This window comes from Erithacus rubecula (assembly GCF_903797595.1).
Source record: "Erithacus rubecula genome assembly, chromosome: 8".
Lineage (NCBI taxonomy): Eukaryota > Metazoa > Chordata > Aves > Passeriformes > Muscicapidae > Erithacus > Erithacus rubecula.
The window spans coordinates 20861366-20887810 of NC_136659.1; the positions used below are offsets into that span (position 1 = coordinate 20861366).

Below are 26445 nucleotides of genomic sequence, written 5' to 3' on the forward strand. Positions count from 1 at the left end.
ATACAGCTCAGGTAAATCACCTTCACATGAGATCAGCTGTTTCTCTCTATAGCAATATCACTTTCCTCCTGCACAGCATTCCAGTCTGGTCTTTATCAAGTTTCACAGGCATTTAGCAACAGCAGACTGATCATCAGCAGATAAGTGACTTGTGCAAACTACACCCACGCAGACCGAAATCACCCTGCACAGTGCCTTTGTCACTGAATGGGAGCAGAACTAGGTCTAAGCTGTAGAGATCAGATCCTGTTTCCACTTAGAAGACCATTCAAACAATGATCTCAGTGTTTTGATATATACAACATTACATTGCTTTCAATTTAGTATGTGTTTTGGCAACACTGACATTTTGATGTGAGATTGTATCACGGTATTACTGTCTTCCAGCATCCCACTAATTGCTTAACATTATAGAACTGTGAGATAGTAAAACACTCCCTGTCCATCCCAGAAACCATAAATGAAGGTACAATTCAGTGCCAAAACATAAAAATATTATCCACCAAAATGTGTAATTTTGTAGCAAATGTAATTGCTTCAATAACTATTTCCCAACATAACTGATCTGCAAGGAGAGTCTCACATTAATGAAATAATGCTTTTTACTTTAATCCTTTTAATATTTTACTCTCTTTCATTGCCATTTTTACTTTGAGTAATTTTTCCAGAAAAAGTAAAATACACAGAATAGTTAACATCAACACATCCTTATATTTTCCTGATAAAATATTACTCAGACAGCAGGAACAAGCAAAAAATTACTTCCTCTTGGGGGTTCAAAAATGCTCTTATATTCTTGCAAAGTTGTTGGAAGTGCAGAGCACTTGCCCATGACAAAGGATCTGTGTGGAGTTTATGGTATTACCAAATGAGTAAGACTATACAAACACCTGTATTTTCTAAAGTAATATATTCAGCTTTAAATACAGTCCAAGTTAGCAATGTACTCTTGTGTCTTGAGTTATAAGTCAGCAATCATCTTCCTGATGCTAAAAGATACAGAAGGATTCCTTTGACTCTCTTTCATCGTGGTTAGAGATGGCAGGGAAGAATCTGGCACTGGCTGTGGCAGCAAGAGCATTGGAGTCACTATGGGGGGCCAATCTCAATACATCCATTTCATTATACTGATGACAGAAATAATTCATTTTTCATCTTTACACTTTTGGATACTGCAAGACATTCTGGTCTCCTGGTAGCAATTCAGATGTTTAAGCCTGGGTGACTGTACACTCCATGGTATCTGTGACATCCATGATGAGCTGGCACATGTGACAGGATCTTCATTGACTCATGCCTTTGTTTTCAAAGCAGCTGGAGGCTCAGAGATCTAAAATGGCACTAGATACCCAGTCACAGGTCCTACCTGTATTTAAAATGTCCATATTTTGCAGTTAGACAGGTATCATTGGAGTTGGATTTTTTTTTTTTTTTAGGGTGTTTAAAAATCTAATACAGCCTAATAAAAAGTGGATTATAATCTGAGGTAGATAAATAAACCATTTCAGACAAGATGGTGTTCAGACAACTCAGAACTGTTGTAAGATTAGAACTGACAAAATGAAAACATAACAAAGAATAACAACCTGAACCTGCTAGCTAGAAACAATAACCAGAGCAAGGAGTCTTTATTGCCTGTACACCTTCCAAGGGGCTCAAGAAATCTCTTGCAAATCAGAATGGAGAACAAAGGTAGCTTAGAAATAATAAATTTTAGGAATGCATGACAAATGTGTATCTCCTGGAGCCTGCACTCTCTCCCTTTTATAGAAGGATCAAAATTTCAGCTGAATCTTCAGCACCAATTCAACTGTAACAGTATAGGCAGTATAAGGTCACTCACCACTTCCCTTCTTTGCCCTCCCAAACTCCCCACAATTTCTTAGCTGTTTTAGGATTTGGTTCATAAGTCTCAGTTTTGTTCACTGATTAAAGGCAGCCATCCTAACTTACTGCATGCAGTTGCCATTTTTCAGTAGGCTAGGAGACACTTACTATTGAAAATTTTATACAATTCAAAAGGCACTGGTTTGGATCTCTTATTTTTTCAGCATTTACATATTGCAAACTACACCTATTTGTACAAGAGAAGGACATTACCTAAAAAGATGCAACTACAGCTTCTTCCTAATTAGTCAATATACCATTTCCCCTTTCTAGAAGGGAAAATTGCCTTTCTGGCTCACTTAAGATAGCCTGAGAATTAGATTTGCTCAATATGAATATTTATAATACTTTAAAAACTACAGGCAAGTATGACAAATAAGTTGCAAAATGTGCTTGTTTAAACAATATGTCTCACTGAATATCAGAGCACATATTTGGTAGAATGAGTAGGAAGGTTTTCCCCTAGCACAGAGGACACTGAGCGTGCTGTGCACTGATCACATAAAAGACAGAGGAAGATGAGAGTATGAAATGGAAGATAACATCACTAGGTTTGCTTTTAAAGTAAGGTGTATGTGTAGGTATTTTTTAAGTTGCATTTACAAGGCTGAAGTGTATTAATAGCAGAATGCTCTGCATGTTTAGGTTTTCTCCAAATAAACCGTTTTCATGTGAATTATGGGCATTCACAGAATCCTTCTGTTTGTCTAACAACTTCTATGGGAAGAGGACAACAACAGTATAATAAAATTATGTCTTCTCTGCTGTCTCATACCTACAGTACCTGTATATCTCTGTATATTTACCATATTCTTTCTCGTGCCAACCTTCATACCAACTAAATCAAAGCCTCAGTGGAGAAAAGACTGGAAACAAAATAATTAATAGTGATGGAAAATGGACTTGTCAGTTAAGTTCTATTCTCAGTATCATGAAACCCTTTCACAGCACAGCTGTCATGGCAAGACAAGATTTTTTTTCTTCATTTATTTATGAGATCTGCCATCCTGAATTACAACCATTAAGTTATGCAGCCCATCTCTGACAGTCACGAACATCAGTAGGCATCCACATATATTCTCTAATGTTACAAGTCTGTATAGTTTATTTGGTTAAGTTCAGGAGGAAGTTGGAAAAGCATATTAAAACACCTAAACAATGCACTCAGCATCACAATAGTTTCACAGAGAAAAAAAGATAAATCTGAGAAGGGGAACTGATGTTAGACTGAAGAAATCTCAAAGAATCAGGTTCGTTTGGATAGCTCATCAGAAGGAAAATGGTGTTTTCTCGAGGGGAAACTCTAGGAAAGAGATTTACAATCATATTGTAGCTTTGTTAACCTCAGAGGTAGGGTTTTATTAGCTATGTGGTGCAGTATGCAGTCCATGCATTCACAGCAGCACTATGGTATGTAACTGCCATACACAGAAGTTCCTGTGCAGAAAAGCAGTGTAACTCTGGGGGATATTGAGAATTCATCTGAAAGCTTTCACTGTGAAATATCTCTTGGTTGTGACTTCATCCTGCTTCCAAAGAGTGCATACACTTGAGGGGAAGAGGTTCATATAATGCTGGTACAGAAATAATTCCTGCAGTGCTATATGGTCAGCTGGAGTTTCAATTGTTCAGGTGCAATGCATGGATACACAAAAAGGTGCTGTAACAAAACCACCCAGGGATGTTATGTAAACCTTCCTAGATTCTGAAGGCATTGTGTAGACAGTTCTCAACTACAAACTGAATGCTGGGGAGAATTGCTTAACAAGGATATCTATCTCCAAAGTGTAGGGGATGAGCAGTAGGAAAGAATAAAGGTGGCACTCTCTGGGTTCAAATAAAGGAGATAGAGACAAACATGTCAGCTGGGTTGGACAGGCAAAGAGAAATCCTGGAAAAAATAAAATTAAGAAAAAGAAACCTGGATTCCAAGGTTTGTCAAGAAGCAAAAGGGACCAGCAGCTAAACTCAGTGATGGCACTTGCATGGCTCTGGGAAGAACAGGGATATTCTTAGGGAAGGACACAAAGGATATGGCACAGTTACTTAACTACAGGGCAAAAAAAACTATAAAGAAGGAGAACAAAAGAAATCTATATTCATATCTAACTTCTAGGAAATCATTACAGGAATTGGAATTCAATTACATGTCTGGGACCATAATAAGCAATACTGTGACAACCATCACTGGCACTTCTTATTCCACCTGCAGCTTAAGGGATACAGGGTATGAACCAACCTAATTTGCATCCAATTATGATGTATTTAAGATTAATTTATATAGATAATGGAAGATTTAAAACTTGGTTGTGCAAAGAGTGGTATGCACAAAAGTAATCTTCACAATGCCTTCTAGAATCAATGGTTTCTATAGCCTGAAATGATACTGAGATTGACATGATCTTGGCTCCCTAATTACATCAGAGTGGGATTTTCTACTCCTAATGCTTAAGTGCATGTCAATACCAAGACAGATTGCAATATGCATATTACTATGCCAAGAAATCACTTTAAAATTATTCAATGTAATCTGTTAATAATTGAGTAACTTCTGGTAAAGAATTATTAAAACAACATGAATTCATCACTTTAAAAAAAGAATTAATAAAACCAAAAAGGTATATAAAATTCCTTTATATACCAAAAAGGTATACAATGATCTAAGCAACCTCATCCTGACAAATAACTGAACTACTGTATTCTACTATCTTATAATGCTTGTATTTTAAAGAATACTGGATTGCTTTCTAAGTCACACTCCTTTCATCCACAATGCTTATTCTGTTTTCCTTTTAAAAACAGTGGGTTTTATCTGGTCCAATATGGGGTTCTCTTTTCTTAGCAAAAATAGCATTCTAATATTTCATATACACACTAAAACTGAAAGGCATCAGTGTTCCAGACAGGTTTCACTAACTGGAGATATATTTGCTACCCAGGGTAGGGAAAAAATAGGAGGAGGAGAGTGCAGAAATAAGAGTTGCTATGCCAACCTACAAATGCTAATGGCATGACAAATACAAAAAGGTCACATCAGAAAAAAAAGAAAAAAAAAAGAAAAAAATAAAAATCTCTGATCAATAAGTATTTGTATTTAATTTAATAAACAATGTAGCTAGTCTATTCAAATTCCTTCAAAACAACCCAGTTAAAAAATAAAAAAATGCAGCACAGTACCACACTGAAAATCAGGTTGTCTTTGTCCTTCTTTTGATTTATCACTTAAATGCCTTATTCTTCATCATCCATATCAAAAATACGGTGTTTTAAGAAAAAGTTACATATAAATGCTGAATGAATTTGCCTGCAAGTAGATCACGTAAAGATCAGAGAGATTATTCAAATGCAGAGTAAAAAATAAAATTTAAAAATTAGCAAAAAGTGCATCATGCCTAGTTTTACATTAATTAGATCATGCAACAAGATTTTTTTGGTTTTTTAAGGTACAATTCTGTAACAAACTCAAAATTCATCTTCTACTTAAAATAGCAAAATGTTAAATGCAATTTTTAAAGAAATCTTTTAGGAGGATTTTCAGATGATTTTGAAATATTGGATATGCTTGGAAAAAAAAAAAAAAAAAAAAAAACTGTTCTGAATACTCTTCCTCTAGTCTTCTAAGGTGCATTATGGCAGATACTAGTAATGACTCCTGTGCTCTCAAATAAAAGAGATGCATGCAGTGCATCAAATTCCTGCAACAGAGACTGTAAGATGACCAAAAATACAGAATGGGTTTTCCTTCTTACTTGAATTACGTTTTCAATCTGGTTGAAATACCAACCATCTAAAATGATGATTTTCTTTGTCTCTCTAGTACTCCAAAGAGAGCACTAACAGGATGCCAATGACTTTTCCTGGGTCAAACTCAAGTCTTCACCAGGGTAAAGAAGCAGTACTGATATTTAGACAGACTACCTGTGGACATCAGAGCATCCTCAGAAAGCCCATGGGAGAAAAGGGGATGGCTGGGTCACAGCACACACAAAATTTCACATATATTCAGTGTTCTGAACAATTTATCATCAACTTTTTGTGTGCGCAACAGAAAACACAGAAATTTTACAGTATAACTTTAGTTTTCTAGCACAGAATTGCAGATCCAAGATAAAGTTTTACATAAGCTTTGGTTGAGCATTTCAAAGAGAAATTAGTTGCTCAACCTTTTGAAGATCACCCATGGCTAATTAAAGACCTGCCAAGGCTTTACTAACAATTAAAAACTTGTCTTTAAAATCCCCAAAGAGGAAAATGCAAACAGCTGTTTTAATTAGCAAAGCAGCAGATACTAATTAGCTTCTGTAACAGAGTATGCTGATCCTTTAAGGACAGGACCAATTTCAGCCCAACTTTGTTACCCATTTAAACTGCAAGTAGAAGGCCTGGAATCAGATGCTGCAGGAAAAATCTCCTAATTCCTTGCAAAATCAGTATTTCCCAACTTCAAGTACACAAAAGAGAGATTTTTATTTTAAGTAAACTTTTATGCTTATCCATCTTTTAGTTTCTTATCTTTCCAGAACTGATCTGTGTGCAGATATTTGAGCAAGGACTGAGAGTACTTGAAATGTCTTGTGATGATGCCATGGGAATGATATTTGTGACATCTCATCTTCTGGGCAAAGGCCACTGTATCTGGACAGAGTAAGACTAATATGTGCACAATGGCACAGCAAGTCTGCTGTGAAAGCACTGGACAGCTGATTTGGGCAGCTGATGTAAAGCTGTTGTAACTGAGCACATCTCTCAATTCTCCCAATCTTTTGGGACTGGTTCTGAATAACTAAGAAATGTCAGATGAAAGAAAAAGGAATGGAGAGAACAGGAGAGGCTAGAATTATCCTTTTGCTGTGTTCAGAGCACAGGTCCTTGGATAGCTGCAGATATTCTCTTACAAGATAATTACCATGCATTGATTGTCAGTGCACTGCCATTTCTAAAAATCAAAGTTAAAAAATGTAAGTCCCATCCCATAAGAGCTGTATGTCTACAGCCAGGCATTTTGCTGTTAGTGGGGTCAGTTACTATGGACATGATGAATAATAAACAGGAACATGATGCAAGTAGAAGCTACAGTATAAATGCCAAATGTGACATGTAATACAAGAATTTAAAAGGCAATCTATTTTTACTACCTACACAGAGTGAAAGAACAACTGAAAATATAGGAATGAAATAATGAATGCAAATAACTACAAAATACTATATCAAATAAGTTTGATATCAGTGATACCAAATAATTTTGATATATGTGTTTGAAAACACCAAGCAGTGGTGAAATCTTTCTTCCAAACATCTGGAAGACACTTATCTTTCAGGAGCTGTGTTTTGAAAATTGTAAAACTGTTGTGCTGTATTTCAACACTGTAGGCCAGAACAGGGCAATAGGTGTAAATGGAGGATGACAAATGCTGCTCTTTAACCATTCTGTGTGCTCTGCATATTTTACATTCCCTTCAAAAACCAGTTTGGGATTCTGATTATTGAATAGCATTCTAACTAAAAGCAATATTTATTTGTTAACACAAGGATTATAATGAGAAAACATTTTAACAAAATATAGACATAATTATGACTGTACCCCTACAAGCAGGACTGTTAAACTCATGTCTCTGAAATCTCTAGCAATATTATGGGATTCAGCTAACCATGAATACAACTACCCAGGAACCCACATTTCTACTTGTGTTTATGCTTTCCATGACATATTTTAATATCTCAGCTCCACCTGATAAACGTTTCCTAAATTTTTTTTCTTTGTGTAGCATTTCAACATCTGATTTTCAAAACGATAAGAGGACGTCCTGTTCTCTTTTCCTTTGAGACAACTGCTTTGAAGTGGTAAAGGAAAAGAAAAAAATCCACAAAGAGTGTGCTACATGAAGGTCATCAGAGTAAAATACCTACTTCATAGAAGGTGAGAAAAGTTAAATAAGAGGATATAACCTCAACTGCATGCATGGTCTGTTCTTGATGTCTGTTGCTTTCTCTTCAAATTAGTATTCCTTTGTCTACTGATTAAACTATTAGAGAGGAATAATAATATTTTCAAATATTGTGATGAGAGTATGTCATGGCAGAACTATAGTTTCTCTAATTTAACTTGTTCTGTGTATTAAGGTATATAATGTGCATTCAAATTCAGGATTTGCTAACTATTTTTCTAGTGATAATATACACAAAGCTCAAATGTTTTCTCTGTTGCTGTGTTCTGTTTTTCCCAGCTTAAAATGCAAATGAGACATTTGGTTGAGACACTCCTGTTTTTCCAGTGAACAGAAGATGTGGCACTGTTCAAGCACTGTTGCTTTAGGGCCCCACCCAGCTCATGCAGAGGGTTCAAATGGGTTCAGTGAAATAATAAAGACATTCCTGGAGAGGAATTTTTCATTGAAAATGCTTTTTAATGACATTTTACTTCTTGATGTGATCAAGCTTAACTGGCCTCAGGACAGACTAGGATTTTGTCCTTTACTAGAACAACATTTTTGTTCTCATATCATAAAAACAGGTCTATGAGGCTTTACTTCTCAGTGAAACAATACTGATAAAATCAAATCACTTTTTTATTCCCCAAGTAGATTAGTATCTGTCTAAACTTCACAATAAAGTAAAGCTGTTTAAATGGAGTTAGTTTAAAAATCTTTGTACTAAGAACAAATTGATTATGAGCTACTGAGATGCATCTAACAATTCCAAATCCACTTCAGCTCTTGTGGATTAAGCTCGGACCTTAAATGCTAGAGGGGTTAAAGTAAAGGAGGTACATCAACTTTTAACCTTTCAAAAAAGGTGAATATTTCAATTTGGTGGGGTGCAGGGGGGATGTGGAAAGACAAGTATTACATACAAACATTACCTGAACATCCTGTTGCCACTGAAAGATTATAAATGACAAGTACAAGGTTATAGGAAGAGATCATGAGATAAGTCTCATTAAATAAAAATGAATAGAGACCTAAAACTGAGGTCTCTATTTTAAGTCCTATTTTTAATTCTAGGATTTCCAAGTTAATTATGTTGAAGCTTTTCCAAACCTCAAATCTGGAAATACATTTTTTACTTATCTTAAGTAAATGTGTCCTGCTTGTACACATTCCCCCAGTAACTACTACTTCCATAAGACAGCATAATGACTGAATAACTTCCATATGCTGCAACTACTGCAAACTTGTCCTGCTGTGCTCCTTGCAAAGAAAACAACCTATGGAAAAAAACCCTTAACAGTTTAACAAAGGAAATCTTACTTACGAGTACTTTGTCAGCAGCTCCAAATTATTATGCATGTTGATTGGATACGTCTCACTGAGATGAAACAGCTTCTCTAAGGCCTCATAAATGAAAATGATGCAGATAAGAGAAGCAAAGGCTTCTTCAGTAAACCGGGTAATGTAGCAGACTAGGGAGCTTGCATCAGTGGCAACAAGGATGATGCACAGGATTGCAGTCCACAGCCCAATGCTGGCTCTCAGAGAAAGGTATGACAACCCATACTCTCTAGAAAGAAGAAAAAAAATAAACCTTTTGTCCAGCCACAGTAAATGGAGACAAGGCAGCTCCAAAATTTCCTTTTTGGGAACAATCTGAATCAGAAATTATGTACTTACTGTGAACAGAAGATCCATCAGGTCACCTCCTGACCAGAGCTCTTCCCCCAATTAACAGGACACAAAGAGCTCTATCTCTATTAAAGTGATCACATGAGCAGCTTTGACAGTAGTCACACACATGAAGTGTATAAGGTCCACTCACTCTTTATCCCATATCCTGCTTTGTGAACAACCAACACCTGTCAATTTTTTTTTTAAGCTGTGAAAGAGTAGCTATAACAACTTTCATCAAAATTCTGTGAGCTCATTGCATATGATAATAGAGCTCCAAACACACCGTGTGACATTATCACAGCAAACTGAAAGGTCTGTCTGAAGGTGCAAGAAAATTTGAGTGCTGAGCAGGGTTTCCTACTCTGTGTTGTGCAGAAGATGCTGGTACAGGAGTCCCTGTCACAGCAATGATGCAGAAGAGCAGACTGGATAGCAGAGAAGCATGATGGGTTCCAAATGGAGAGAATTTTTACCCACATTGTGGCAGAGATATGTCAAGTACAGCACATTAGCCTAAATGTGGCTCTCCTGGCATGACACTTCACCCCCTCCCTGTCCAGGTGAGGGAATGGCCTGCTCTGTACCAGTGACTACTGAAAGAGAGCACCTTGGTGAGAGGCAGCACCTTTTGAGTTAGGGATGAGATAAACCACTGATTTCAACATATTGTCACAGAGAATGAGGAAATTTAAAAAACAAACAAAAAACCCACAAACATCCTGAAGCTGTCACTCTCTTCAAAACAGCAGAGGGAAGGGGAAAGGGAGGAAGGAGAGTTTAAAAGCAACAAAAGCCCAAAATTTAAGAAAATTCACCTTTCTGCATTGCCAATTCACCGCACAGTTTCTGGACTCTGCAACATGATAAAGGCAACAATTTATCTTGTTGCTTAGTGCTTAGGATTTCAACTTTGGGATAGGTGTCTCTCCTTTTACCTAATAACAAATGAAGGATGATGTATATAATGATCTTCACTTACTTGCAAAATTTGAATAAAATCTTCTCAAACACTAAAACTGGTCCCGTGCTGCCAAGTATAGTGAGAGGCTGTCCACCAAAAAGAGAGTAGGCAATTCCAGTCATGGATGCTCCAAACAGCGATTCTATTGCACTCTGAATATGATACAGAGAGAAGAGTCCATAAATTTTCAAACAGGTTCTTTTTGCAATGTCTTAGTCCATAGCCTTCTAAACATTGAGACACCAATATATAAAGGTGATTCATGCAACAGTAAGGAAATACTAACCACAAAACTAGGGATGTAAGTTTGTTTTAAAAGTTCAGATTTAACACATACTATACGACCTTCAGTTGCTTCTCCCAGCAGACCACCAAACGTGATGACAGGAGACATGCAAGCACAGTAGAGAAACAAAAATGATGCCAGACACTGCAGACTGAGAGCATCCCTGAAGTCACTCCAGAAGAAGGGAGCTTTTCTTTTGATATCTAAAATTAATCCTCCAAAGAATCTAAAGAAAACACAGAAGAACTCAAATTGAGGTGGCACACAAAACTTTCTTCAATATTATTGCTTCAACCACATTGCAGAGAAACAAACTACTGCTCCTTGATCAAATGATCCATACTCCTGTGTTTCACCCTTCATAAAAACATGCTTATAGGAAGCCTATCTTTGTAAATTCAACCAGGAAATTATTTTGGTTTTAAAACAAACTGATTTCCATGTCTCTTTTAAAAATTCTTCAACTAATCACACAGACCCCAAAGTTTTGAACAGTTGCTTGGTCCCATGCACTAAATCAAACTGTTTATTACACGAAATAATTCTTTACATTTGTTTAATTAGAGAGGTATCACAGTGTCTATTTGCCCACACATTTATATATAGAGCTTAGCATTCTTTATTTGAGAACCTGTTCCTAAATGACAGAAATGAATATATGCTACCATTTTTCAAGGACAGGAACTGTCATCTTTTGTCACTTACACTGCATCAAGTATAATCAAATATTTGGAACAGACGTTCCCTTACAAAATACCATAAGCTAAAGTAAATAACCCCATAATGTTCTTTTCCTCACAGGCACGCAATTTATCAGATGCTGCTGAGGTAAAGAAGAAGGTGTAGTGCTACTACCTCCTAAATATTAAAACAATCCCTCAAGCTGTCAATTAGCAGGTTCTCTGGTGAGAGAACAACTTCCAGCCAGACAGGCCATCATCTCCCCTGCCCCAGAGTACACCAGCCCTGCAGCTCAATCTTTAGCTTCATGCTAATGGTAGGAACAACATTTAAATATCAGGAGGCAGCAAAGTAAAAGAAACATCTATTGTCCAGCAACAGTGCACTAAGGCAGCCACTGACAGCTGATGCACTTACACCACACCATATTAAGATAAGAGAAAATTCTTCATTCTGATGTATATTGCAGCCACCAGGGTAATCACAGCCTCATGTACTAGGACATTTCATGGCTTACTGAGGTAAAAAAGAAATGCTAAAGCTGCACAACCCAGAAATTTTAACTACAAAACAGCTGTAAGTATTCATAATATATGGCACGATACTATACCAAGTTATCCTTCATCCTGTACAAAACCAAGACACGTTAATCAAGTTTAAGAGAGGTCTGGCCTTTGTAAATATTAGAGAAAGGAGATGCAATAAATGGAATGAGAAAACTCAAACCCTCTTGGCCGCTCCTGCTCTCTGCAAACGAGCATGCATTGTCCTCTTCAGCTGCATGGCACATGCAAATCAGGACAAAAGCCTGAAAGAAATCATGAGCCAAGACTCTTTTAAGAGAGAATCAGACCCTTGTGATTCCTTTTGAACATCACTTTGAACACTTAAGATTTTGAACATGTTTTCACTAACTTTCCAGTGCGTTGCAGTTCTGGTCCAGAGTGTCCCCCAGGATGTTCTGCTTCCCCGTGGGCTGCAGTTCCATTTGGCACTCCTGGGATCTTACGCTTCTCCTACCAGAAGGAAAAGACATTTCCCATGGGTTCTAGTACCAAAATAGGCACTGAAAGTTAAAAGCTTAAACATAAAAATTTGATTTTAAGATTTGTCACCATAACTTCCTCATAAGCTATAGAGTTCTATTACCAGACAGTTAATTGTACGATTCTGTGAAATTTAAAGAATTGATCACAAAAAAAATCTTCTCTCAGAAAACATTTTAAAGAGTAACAAGTGTTGATCAATTCTTGCAACAAGCTTAGGAAAAAAAGCAAACCATAGCTATTTGGAATAATCAAGGATGCTTAAAGACCACTTATCACTGAATTTAGTATCTTTAGGTACAACTGCCTGTATTTACTCAGGAGAGAACTAGTACTGGTCTAAACCAAATGTCATCACTATACTGTATGCTTACAAGTGAAGGGTTCTTCTAAAGAAAATTAACCTAAAATAAAAAAAAAAGCATCATAGTGACTCCTCTAAATGCTAAATTAATGAGACTTAAATCTACAAAATAAAAATTCATCACAACTTTTTAAAGTGTTTGAATTTTACACTGTACAAACCTGAGAGGGGACATTCTTAGGTGGTTCTATTCGGATTGTTGGGTCCCACTCTCCAGGAGGGAGAACAGTAACCTGATCTAGAAACTCATCAATTCCAGACACCAAGTCGTTGCGGTCTTTTGCTTTGTAAGCAACATCATGGAATACCTGTGAAAATTTGAGAGGTACATGTGGGAGGAAAAAGAGATGGAAAAAGGAACTCTCTCTAAAATAATGGCCCCTCTTCTCTGAAATAGAACACACTTGTGCAGTTCCCACTGAACAAACAATCTCAGCTTCAACTGAAAATAGCTTCTGGTACATAGTTCTCATAGAAATTCCAGTTGCTATAGAAAAACATCCTTATGGCTGCTAAATATTCTAGAAATTTTGCAGCTTAAACAAAATTAAGTCCACTAGAAAGCAACAGTGTAAAATAGAATCTTATTGGTGAAGGTATCTTTGCCTGTGAATATTGTTTCTCATTCTGTTATCCCCTTACAGCAGCAAAATCTGGGCTGTCACAGGATTGTGAAAGGAGCCAAAATGCTGGTTGTCATCACCAGAATGATTAGCCACATTTCATCTGAAGGACTGGAGATTCCCTATTACACCTCTTCAGTTAGTACAAAACTGAACCATGAATAAAAATACCTCATCTGTCATTAGTGTTGCAATTGATCTTCCAATCTCATGGTATTGTTGGCCCTTACCCAGTGGTCCAAGAAGAATAAACAAAAATCTGCAAATTAAAGGTAAATTTGAGAAATTGTAAAGGATGGATGGTAGAAATTAATAAAAGTATTACAGAAGTATTTATCTAAAATGTGGACTAGAAGAATCTCTCAGATAAACACTATATATAATCTCTTCAAGATCCTCACACATGCATTGAAACATGAAGCTCTGCTTAGAAAAAAAATGTGAAAATAGCTTCCAAAAATATATCATAAGCTTAACAGTCAATCTTGATTGAGACTACCAAAACCTCCTTACATAACAAACCTTAACTTACATAATAAATATATGCAACTGAAATCTATGTGCAGAACATACTCTTTAATTATGTTAATTCAACAGATTGGTTATGGTTACATAAATTACTACAATATTGGAGAAGATAAATTAACCCAAATAAAAATAATTTTTAAATAATTTTTACTTCCATTAAGTCTCTGGACAGTCTCTACTTAAAGCTGTAGGCAAGTAAAATTCTAGAAAAGGCAGAGGATTCATTCAAATGAAAGAACTAAAATTCTCAGTTTTGTTAAAATGCAAAAGACAGTATTTTGAAGAGCATTACTGAAATTTTTTTTACATACACAGTTTTACAGAAATACTTAATTGTCCTAATTTCTAACAATTTTTATTTTGAACAAAAATCAAGAAATCTGTTCTTTTCCTTTTGGTGTTTTGTTTTGTTTTGTTTTTTCTTGTGGGAATCCTTTACTGCCTGCTGTTGGAATTCTACTTTTATAGAAATTAAAAGAGGGAAGGGGAAAGAGAGGCAGAATATGTGTACAAACACATGCACAAATTTAAAAAAAAAAGGGGGGGGAGGATACTGCAACAATAGTTACATCAGTGAACACAGAAATGAGAAAATCACTTTGGAGTTTTGATCTGAATTAACCCCAGCAGGACATAATGTAATCACAGATCTATCCCAATGCTTTCTATTTGAGTACAAGGTCTATTTTAGACTTTATTTTTCTTTAACTCCTCATAATTTGTTTTCAGAATCTAAGTACTCCATCAGAAAATGTTTCAAGTTGGAAAAAATCTAATAAAAATTTATGGTTAAAAGTCACACTCCCTATCATGCAAAGCAAGTTTTTGAAGAAGTAAAAATTTCTGAAGAACATATTTACATCATCTTCTCCATCTATTCACTCACTATCCCTAATCAACCAAATCAGTTTGCTTTTTGCCTTTTCTCAATTCCTTCTTCATTTTTTTTAGCTCTGTATATAATTAAGCAATATCACCCAAGTAGTGTCAGTTCCAGATGAAATATTCTACGAAGCTGAATATTTCATCTTAGTATTTCATCTGGAATAATACCAGTTTGTATAGTACAAACTGTGTGTTAGAGCCTACATTTCTACATCTGTGACTCTCACAAACCATCTGAATAAACCCACATATCATTTCCAGGATGGGCAGAAGGCTGAGAGATGTCTTTGGCAAAGAACAAACCAAATTCCTCACTCAGTAAATGGCAAAGCTGAGGGTCACATCACCCTGTCTCCACAAGGTACTCAGGAAAATGCAAAGCAAAATCAGCCCAACTGTACCTGGTTGGAATTGGAACTTCAGCCAGTCCTGTGAGCAGCACTGCAGGAGACAACCTCACAAAAGCCACAACAGCACGGTCCAGGAACTCGAGTTCACCAACTAAGATGTTTGATGCTTCAGCTCCAGGTGGTATCTTTTTCATGAAGTGCAGGTCAACCTGAGAAAAGTATATTAAATTACAACCTAAAAGTTACTCACGGGGGTGCAATTCCACACTTCTAGTCTGTTGAATATTTTTTTAATCAAAATATTTCTCTAAACCAAACTAGACATTAATTTGACTGGAAAGTGCACAATTATTTTACAAAAAAAACAAATCAAATTTAAAAAAAAATATTTTTAAGAATATAGGATTAATTTCTTACTAATGCTTTTTATCTATGTTCATAACAACATGAATACTTGATAACAATCCTAACAGTAGAAGAAATTAAGACACCTTAATTTTCCACAATTAATAATTCCAGAAATCATTAATTCATAGTGCATAGTTGTTATGTTATTATCTCACTATATTCCACTACACACAATTTTACTTTTTCTACTCTGAGATGCATTTTTTTTTCAGATTTAGCAGAAGACAAGACTTCTGCTGAAAATAACAGAAAATAAGCTATCATGAGCACTGACTGTCTCAAGAGCAAATTGAAAGAACAAAGCAGAAGAAAACTTCAGAATTTTCAGTAGCAATGTTGATTTTTGCAGGATGATAGAAAAACAGAGACACAGCATCATGATGTTGCTATAATAAGCTCAAGGTATTTGCATAGGAATGACTCTAGACTTTACTCTGTAACAGGAGTAATAAAGTATATAATGTATGTCTGATTTAATTATGCACCAGTATTGTCTACATTTCAAAATGCATGAATTTTGTCATTTGCTTTCCTTTTATTAATCTAAACACAACAACAGCAACCAAATCCAATATAAACTGTTAAAGTGGACCATTTTAATGTCTATCTTACAGCCATCTGTCAGTACTAGTTTGCATAGTTTTTGGTAATATTTAGAAAATTGTTTTCTTGCAAATGGCTCTGGCACTAAATCAGAATTCAGATATAACACAGTCGCCTGTGTAATGAAATCCTGGTTTACTGAGACCACAAAGAGATATCTAATGCTTCCCAAAGCTATAAAGATGACTAAACACCTCCCAAAATTAAACAAGAACCAGATCAACCTGAAAGGCTGGAGACCAAGTACTTTTTCAAGGTTTGTTTTTTTTTTTTCAAGGTAAATTGAAAAACTAGGGTAAATTCTCTACTCCATTGAAATAATTAAATAATTCTTCACAATTAAATACATAACTAAGGATCACTCTACACCTAATTTTGTTGTCACAGGTTATTGTAATTGAGAGGAGAAAAGCAGTCTTCACGCATGTAGAAATCTGCATTCTGTGCTGAGTTTACCTTGTGAATAGATGGATTCAGCATTTAAATGCATTTAACATTCAATAATTAATGTCCCATATACAATATTCTACAGCTGTGACATTGAGGTTCTCTAACATGCAGATCACAAGACTGAAATTTAAAATAAACACTCTCTGTTCTGCTACGAGAACATAATCCCAGATATTTCCTGTGCAATGTATCAGTTTGAGCTTATAATACTGTCTAATATTATTTGGGTAGTGACAAGAGCCCCATTGAAAGGGAAGCAGCTGTCAGAGGAGCAAACTGAGGAAGAACACCCAAACCTCAAAGGTGTTGCTTTTACTGCATAATGAGTGGAGGTAGTCCTGGAGTGAATTTATGGCAGTGGTAGAAGCTACATTAAATGCTTCATCTAACCTATCCATAATGCATCTCTTATCCCAGGTCTTCAGCTGGAGAAACCTGAGGTGCATCTTAATCTGCACCTCAACCTGAGTCACATTCCTGACCTGACCCTAAATGTTGCCATGAAAAGGGATGTGGGTAATCTCCTTATACATTTTGCGTTTCAGGACAATTAATGTTTCCTCCAGTCTTTGGCACAAAAAGTACAAATGAGCCAGATGTTTTAAACCATCACCCCTATTCTACTCAGACAGGGGTAAAGTGGTGCTGTGACAGATCCCCTCCACATCACCCTGAGAACACAAAGTCCTGGTGGTGGCAGCAGAGGAAGAGGAGTGACACATTTGCAAACAGCACAAACCATCTCTCTCTCCATGCTACTGAAGTAACTCACTACTCAAGACAGCTTTCAGTGCCTGCCTCACATTGTTCACAGACAGACACAAATACAATCAATAGAGTCTCAATGCTGTATCCAGATTAAGTCAGCTTTTTGAATCAACTCCAAATTTGGAATATTAGATGTAGCCCAAGGGAGATAGATTAGCAAGGAGAGAAAATGTGAGGTAGTCAAAGGTGCTTTTTTGGTAGACGATAAATGAAATTAATATCTGGAACAAAATTAGAGCAAGAAATCACAATACTCAAGAGAAAATTAGTGTACTGCTCTACTTTCCTCTCAATCTGTGCATGTAATTCCAATTATAACCATTGGGAGTTACTGCAATAGCACATTTCAAGGGGAAACTGCACTTAGGCATCTTCAAAAGGATAAATGGATCTATTTAAAGTCAGTCAAAAAGAAAGGTATTAGATTACAATCCTTTACTGTTATTTCATTCCTCCTAACAAAAGTTGCTTCTTTCATATTCCTGACATCTTTATTGGTATTCATCACTGCTGAGGTTAGAAAAGGATGAAATGTTGATTTCTTCCTGCTTGCTTAAATGGGAAGAGCTCTTTTGATCAGCAAAGCAGCAGCACTACAAAAATAATGAGTGAAGGATCAAATGACACAGCTCCTATTCTTGTTTAATATAAAAAGAATTGCAGTTAGACAACTTACTGGAATTTGGATCCTACAGTGCTCAGAGCAACTGGAGAAATGTAGCTTTGGAGAAGCACTACTGAAACTTATGTCGTTCCATTCACTTCTGCATAGTTCAGTTTTGAATAGACAATTTTATTTATATTTTATATCCTTTACAAATTTTACATCTTGATATTAAAACACTTGCAAAAACAATTAGCTTTACCTAAGACTTTAATATAAATATCACAAAACCAATATTGTACTTTAAAGCATTATAATTTGAGTTTGAAATGTTTAAAGGATTAACATTCAATTTTTAGCAACCTGCCACTGTTTATAGATGTTCTCATAGCCTCTACAGAAATGTATTCATAATACATTCCCAGCCAGCTTCCTTTTTTCTCATTGCCATTGACAGAAAGATCTGTTTCCCCTCTTATTTCAGCCATATACAATTCATAGTCTGGAATGTTCAGTCCAAAATTCAGATGATGCAAATAGCTACTGCTGCTAGGAAATAAGTCTGGCACCAGATGGAGCAATCACATAACTCTACTTTTAGCTCAGCTGCACTAACATTAAAATTCAGCAGACTCAAAGTGCTGTGCTTCAGAATTTTGGTTTAAATCACCTTTCTTCATTTACTCAACCTTTGTTGCATTAATGTGTCAGCTGAAGTCCTCTGGCCCTGCCAGGCCTGTCATCTGTATCCATTGTGACTGTCTTAGGTGCATACAGACTTCTTACACAAATTAGGATTCTCCTTCACATTAAAGCTGAGAAGCTGTTTGCTTTTCTTTGCTATCTAACGTTGAACTGTCATTGCAGTCTCCACTACTGAACAGTTAACATCTTTTGTAAAGTGTACTGAAATATCTTGGCTTGCCAGAAGAATTAAGTTATAGGTTTACAGAAACACATTCTGTTTGAGACATCTGGAATTCACGAGTTCAGGTTATAAAAAGCATAGTTTGTATTCATGCATCACTTCTACAGAAAGTAGAAATCTGAGGTAAATGTGATTTATAGGAATTCTGAATTACTTTCCTAGTTAGATAATTTTCTGTTAGTTTGTAAGATTTCCCCCACAAAAGTATGATATTAAATTTATCTGCATGCCTAAATTGTGATTTCCTGTTGCATGTCATTTAGAAAGAAAATGTAAGATTCTGTTTTGTCATGCAGAAACTGTATTGCAATGCACACAAAACTTCAATGCTAAACGAAAATGTACACTTTACAGTTTTCCTGACTTACATGGATTCATTTTATTTAATTTCAAATATCTGTTTGGTAGTCAGGAAGCTCTCTTCACCATCAGTGAACACTTACCTTGCTAAAGTCAACAGTGCTGTTTTCTCTGCTCACATCATTTTTATTTTCAATACAGGCTGGAGTAGCCTGTGGGGAAACAACCTGACCTGCTAAAAAAAGTATCATTATTACAGAATACTAACAGCTCTATAAATAAAGCAACATCTAACAACACAATTTCTAGAGCTCTGTATACATTTCATATCATAGATATATGATGCACCTATATATGGCATCTTAATTAAAAACGTATTCAGAATATTCACCATGTGCATTTAGGAACACGAGAACATAATTTAGAAAATATAAAAGATACTGTTGGATATTAGAAGATAAAACTGGTATACCTATTAAATACAATTCTAAAGATATGCATTTTGGGGAACTCCTGCCTTCACAAAGCTTTTGTAAATATCTTGAGGAGCTGCCAATTTTGGGCAATATCTATCTACAAAAGTAATCCTCACTGACTTAAATGGGATTATGAATTTTCATGAAGTTACTCATGTGTATAAGAATGTCCTGGTTATAACAGCTACAAAAAACAATATACAAGTGGACTGGTATAAAAAGAAATCTACTGGAAATTAACAGATTCATAAGATCAGTATTGAAAAATGTGATTATGGACATGCACAAAACCAATGTTTCAGTAAACACATTTTCCAAAAAATTCCAGTGAGGATTTAGTAAAATATTTTAAAGAAGTTTTAAAAATCATAAGATGAGAAGTGTTTACACCTCAGTTTTGTGGAAACAAAGAGCAAGTCTTTTGACCAACATAATTTTGCCAACAAAAGCTCAAAATTAAAAAATCAGTCAAGTACCAAGTCTATGTTGTACAGAGCGTATTTTCCCTTAATGCCAACATTGTCCTGCCCATGGCCAGAGCCCACTGTGCACACACCAGGGTGTGGGGCTGGCAGCAGGGCAGCTGCAAACCCCAGAGGGGCACAGGCCATGCCCTGCTTGCCTTCACTCTTTCTCCCTCTCTGGCATGTCAGAAGCCACACACAGCTCTGAACACCACGATGAAGTACAAGAGAAAGAACCAAATACATGAGCCAACTATCTCTTACTGCCCTAACACATACCCAGGAATAACTACAGAGTCCAACTGGCCCAGAGTCAGCATCTCGTGCCCAGCATATATTTGTTTCCATAGCGAATAAAGTCTTTCATATGACTGAGAAATGATGATGTGAAAACATTGGTTCTGGTGAAAATCAACCTAAACTTGCACAGTAACAAAGACCATATGTTCATGATATTTGAAGATGAAGACAGGAAGTCCTAAGCTAGGCACATTGTCTGGGCAATTGCAAGAGGCACAGCCTGGCCCCTCACTCTGCAGGGACCCAGCCCTGCAGCCCAGGCACACCCTCAGCCACAGCCAGGACACCGGGCAGGATCCAGACTGGACAGGACCAGAGACGTGCAAGAGCACCTCAGCCACTGCCAAAATGCTGAAGTAGCCAGCTTCTGTCACAGCTGAGCAATACAGGAACCCTGACTAAATCTGGTCGTGAATTCCCAGTTGAAACACTTGCTCAAGGAAAATGCTGGTTTTCAAGAAAATCAACATGTCATTTTCCACTAGACAAACCTCCCATGACACAAAACAGGTTTTAGATTTGTGTGTGCATCCTGGCAGCACAGACAGAGATACTGCACTTTGATTAGGTAGCACGTTAACAGAATGTTTAAAAATATATTGCTAGAAATCTTATACAATGTATATATCTTTAAACTGCAAATATTTCCATTTTTCTTTCTTATTCAGAGCAAGGATAGATCAAAATAAGAATAGAAATTAGGGCTTTTGTTCAGCTCTACAGTGAAATAAACAGAGAATGGCAAACACATGACAAGCATGTTGATCTAAGCAAGTAGAATAAAAATAAATTCAGGATTAGAATTTACATATAACAAAAAAAAGGACTGATTTTATAAATCAACATATTAATGTAAATTAAAGGAATTTATATAAAAAGAGGCTATTAATTCCTAAATGTCACAGGAGACAAATTTTGCAAAACAGAAGCCAGAAATTATTACATATGCAAGGAATTTATAAACAGTCATTCAATTTGTCTGTTTTAATTAGAACTGGAAAAAAAAACAGAGTTCTATCATTGTTACACCATCATCTTTATAATATGTATTCCAGTGCACTACTTTGTGTTGCAATTCTATGTTATTTACCAGTCCTTGAATTATTTTCACAAGAATCATCCTGTAGCATTACAGCTATTAAAAATCATTAATATAAAAATTATATAAATTTTATTCCTGTTCTATTTTGAAGATTTTATTAATGTGACAAAAAAAACCTCCTTCCACTTATTCAAATAGAGGGCATAAAGTGCTCAGGGAAAGTTTCTGTCTTAACTTACTCCCAAAAAACCTAAAATCTGCTGACTCTTCATTTTTTCCTTTTAAACACTCCTCAGTACCCTAAGATGTATGAAAATGGAAATAGAGATAATAATTACTCATACTAATACACACATTATAAAGAAGTTACAGGAAAGTAACAGAAATAGTAGCTCATTATCTTTCTGTTGCTAATTAGGCATTTACACTTTTTTTCTGGACCCAAAAAAATTCAAAAAAATCAGAGTAGAGCTATCTGCCAGAGAAAAAAAATACTGACCAACAAAGGAGTCAAAGCATGGACTATTTGTTTAAATACTGAAGTTTTAACATGATAATTGGAGGTGTCAAAATCAATTAGCATAACAATCCAGAGGACTTTTAAACATTGTGCCCACTTCTCTTTTAGGAGAAAAATATGTAAAGATATACATACAAGAAATAAAAAGCTACTACCAGAAAGTATGTGAAGTTTTTAAGAATAGCATATGTTCTTTTTCTGTGCCAACAGAAGACCTCAAACTTTGATTTACCCATATGCTGGAGTAATCTACAAGAACACAAGTTTTACCTTGAGGCAGAAAGATTTGTTTAAATAGTTCTACAGCTTCGGACAGCTTTCTGATTCATGGAACAACAGGTTTGGGACTTACTGTATAGAGTAACAATCAACGATACAAGGTGGAGACAACACCCTGTGGTTGGTAATCTCTTTTCAACAAAAAAAAAAAAAAAAAAAAAAAAAAACAACCAAACCAAACAAAAAAACCAAAAAAAAAACCCCCCCAAAAAAAACCAAAAAAACCCCAAACCAACAAACAAAAATAAACAAAATAAAAAAAACACCAAACCACAAAACAATAACAAAGTAACCTCAAACTATAGCCAGATTTTAAACATTTGTCATGGTTTATTACTTCTCTTGCTTGAGCTGAAAATATGGGGTTTAGGCTGCTAAGAATGTTGAAGGCATAAACCATCAAGTCCTTATAAGAGAGAATTAGAGCAGCAACAACCTCACCATTCCACTCTTTCCTGCCCTCTCCTCACCAGTTCCATTTCAGCACTCCAAGCAAAATGATTATTTACACGTTGTGTGGGGGAAATACAGAACTTTATTCCTCAAGAGTACAATGTAATACTTTGAGTCATTATAAAGCTGAAAGCTCAACTTATCCTACAGTCCACCTACATAAAGCACATGAAGAGCTGCATTCTTCAAGAATTCAGAGCCATTCAGACAGTTTTAAGTATCAAATGCACAATGTGATATAATTGAAATATCCAGGGTACATACAAAGGAACTTAATACATGATAAAACCATGCTATAATTGGTGTAACAGCTTTTCTATGTAATAAAAAGCCAATATCAGCAGAGTTTTAAAATTATGTTTTTAAAAATTGGCATATATAAAAAATAAGTGTCTTTTTCACATAATATAAAATTACCAGAGCTTTGACTAGAGCATGAATCCACACAAAAAACACTCTTTCATGCAAAGTCAAGCCATTTACAAATCAAAATAAGGTCCACATTTGTTACACTAATAGAAGTTTGCATTTGCCAATACAGTTTGGCATTTTTGCCAGTTAGACCTGAAAATTAAAAAAAAAAAAATAAATAATCCCAGTAAATTAATGTCACATGTAACATATTCTGCCTCCCTAAAATGTAGAACTTAAGACATTTAACTATGTGCATTATGGTTATTATTCAAAATCCAAGATGTTTCTAGAACATCAATGACAAAAAAGCAGAACAATACAATCCAACAAATCACAGTTAATGGAAACAAACTGGTTGGATGCAACCAACGCATCAAAGGAAACTAAACCAGAAAAGTAGTTGATTGTTTTTCTAAACCATACATATTTCTTCCCATTCAGAAAAAAAAAAAAATCCTGATTTTCAAAGTTCTTCAGTCTTCAGACTTTTCACTGCAACTACTTACCAATTTTCTAAATCTAAATGGCAACACTGTCCAGATCAAAACTCATAGATTGAAAAACAGTGCATTGTCTTAAGTACATGATAAAATTCTAATAAAACAGAGCAGTGAGAGCATCTCTGCAGGCTGAATTGTGCATGTGCCTTTAGGCCTCTTGACAAACAGCATTTTTAATCAGTGGGGAATGATGTCACTCCCACTGTAGCACCATAACTACCAGGAGATTTGGTGCTCACTAATGATATGCAATTTAAGAGGATGAGGAAGAAGTCACTTCAGCTGTTTTTCTAATGCTAGGCCTGAATATCTCAAGCATAATTCACATGAAGTCATGCAGTACAAACTAAAATGCTGTGATTTGCAGTTTTATAAACTGATGAAAGAAAATGAACTTATAAAGAAATGGCACTGTCCCCCCCACCAAAACAAACACTCCACACAAACTTCCCTTCAGTGTGCCACAGCTGTGGACAAAGGCCTGAGGTGTTTTCTAATATCACTATAGCAAGAAGTTGCATGCTGGCAAGAAATTGAGATGAAGACATGGGTGTACATTTGAAATGATCTGAAGCCCAAGCAAGAATAGGTACTTATACTACCTCTGAACCTTCAGGGAGTTTACAGAACCCAAAGGATAGGAGATGAGGAAGATACAGAGATGAGATGAGCCTGTTAGAGACAGACACAACAAAGACAGAGCAAAATAAAGAAATACAAAGATGAATGATACAGTTTTATACATACAGATTACACATTTTATCATGGCTACAAGGAAATGTGGAGAAAGAAAGAATAAATATCAGATGAAAATGCTCACAAATACAAGTTATATTTTAGTAGTATAAAACCTGTGGAAAATACAACCTGATTAAAATATACACATTTGAGAATATAAAACAAGAAATAGAACATTAGGTACTTTAAGGCAGAATTAATTATCTTTGAGTTTGCCTTCTCTTCAAGGTAAGCTGAAGCAATTCCCCTGATCCAGATCCAATACTTCAGAAAACCTGTGAGTAAATCAGTGGCATTGGTTGTGATTTACTCCCAAAGTGAAAGCTCATGGTCATGTACTTGGGAATGCCTCCCCACCCCTGTCATGGGGCTCCAGGTTGTGTCCACCTTTCTCCAGGTGACACCATTGACATGGGACATTCACATGCTGTAAGCTCGCTCTGAGTTATGGCACAAATCCTTGACTGATCTTTAGAAAAGATTGGCAAACTGAAGAAGGTAACTAACACCATAACATAACTGGGAATTTTGATTTTCCAGGATACTGAAAGATGGTGCTCACACTGCCATGAAAAAAAACAAAGTCCAAACCAGCCCATCATACTAATTGAAATAACAGGGAAAAGGTTTGAAAAAGAACATGTCAAAAGGAACAGCTTCAGCAGCTCATGCTATTAACTCTGAAGATCCCAAATTTAATATGCCATTGCTTTCTTCAAGCTCTTATGAATACCAATAAACCTCTGCTTGGAATTAAAGAATTTCTCAGAATCAGACATGATGTGTCATGTAACCCAATTTTTACACTAATAATGTGCCTACTCTGATGTCAAGGGAGGAGAAACTCTAATAAACGGCAAAAGTGTGGAACAGAAAACAGGCATAAGATCATGCTATTGTAGGTAAAGAACACTTCAGCAAGGTGCATGAAAATACAAGAGACTTAGCCTGCCATACTCCTCTCCCAAGTTCCTTCCTCTTGGACTTTAACCAGTATAACGCCTGTCAGATTTCATTTTATATACATATATACATATACATATGTATATACATACATATATACACATATATATAAAACATACACACTCCATAGACTAAAATTAAAATTAAATAGCCAGTAAAAACTTAAATGTTATATGATGAAAACTGCTTTTCCTAACTACATTTTCACTGAATCAGTTATTTTTCCGTGCAACACATGCTTCAACTCTGAATTTCAGAACCCTTTTTATAAAAGGGGAGAGGCTTATGAAATTATTTTAGCATTCCTCTAAAAGAGAGAGGTGTAATATATTTGCAGTTGTCTTTAGCTTTCAAGGCCATGTAATAGGAACAAACACAGTTCTGAGGTATCAGAGTGTGAAACCTATTCATCTCAGTAAAAACTGGTTAAATTGCTTTACAAAGCAAAACTTTCTAAAGATGATTTTCCAATTAAAAAATAAATATTTTTCACCTGTCTTTTACAGTATTTATGCTAAAGTCACTTGCCACCCTCTATTTTGGGTATTTGGTGTCAAATTAGCCTATTAAAAAAAATCATTTTTCCTGCTCTTATGCCAAATTTGACTGTCGTTTTTTACTGGAACATCAAAAGCAGGCTTTTAATTCTCACAGTTTTGATGCCTAATGAAAAGTGAAAGTTAAACACAGCATGGCAGCATTAAAAATGCATGGTAAATCCATAGCACCCTGACATCTTAGCCCTGCAGAGGATGTGAAGAAAAGCCATTGTAAACAAAAGATAATACTTCTAAATACAAAGCAAATTAATTAGATGGTCTGACAGATTCATAAACAAAGAAAAATGGAGGGAGAACATATGTACAACTATCTTCCAGCAAAGATATCACAATGGCCTGTCAGTGGTGCTGCCATATATTGAATTAATTTATGTATTCATTTTTAGACTTTGCTCCTGAACATCTGAAAATTGACACATTGATAAGCTACTATTGTCAAGAACTTGGACAAAGAAGGGAG

The 26445-nt window shown here is 35.7% G+C and overlaps 1 protein-coding gene across 13 annotated transcripts in view; it reads right to left on the bottom strand.

Annotated features, from left to right (window-relative positions):
• SLC4A10 (solute carrier family 4 member 10) overlaps positions 1–26445 on the bottom strand; it is a 163044-nt gene that overhangs the window by 23915 nt on the left and 112684 nt on the right. For 9 of the 13 annotated variants that reach the window (XR_013774964.1, XR_013774965.1, XR_013774966.1 and 6 more), the window contains 8 exons: positions 19420–19511; positions 15267–15424; positions 13624–13711; positions 12991–13137; positions 12335–12435; positions 10790–10964; positions 10471–10604; positions 9139–9384 (listed from right to left, as the gene is read on the bottom strand). Coding sequence is in view for 10 of the 13 variants with exons in the window: in XM_079311582.1 (XP_079167708.1) it covers positions 9139–9384; positions 10471–10604; positions 10790–10964; positions 12335–12435; positions 12991–13137; positions 13624–13711; positions 15267–15424; positions 19420–19511 (1141 nt within the window). In the remaining 3 variants the exon portion in view is untranslated. The remainder of the gene's footprint in view (positions 1–9138; positions 9385–10470; positions 10605–10789; positions 10965–12334; positions 12436–12990; positions 13138–13623; positions 13712–15266; positions 15425–19419; positions 19512–26445) is intronic. The other 4 variants (XM_079311588.1, XM_079311583.1, XM_079311579.1 and 1 more) reach the window with 1 other exon arrangement.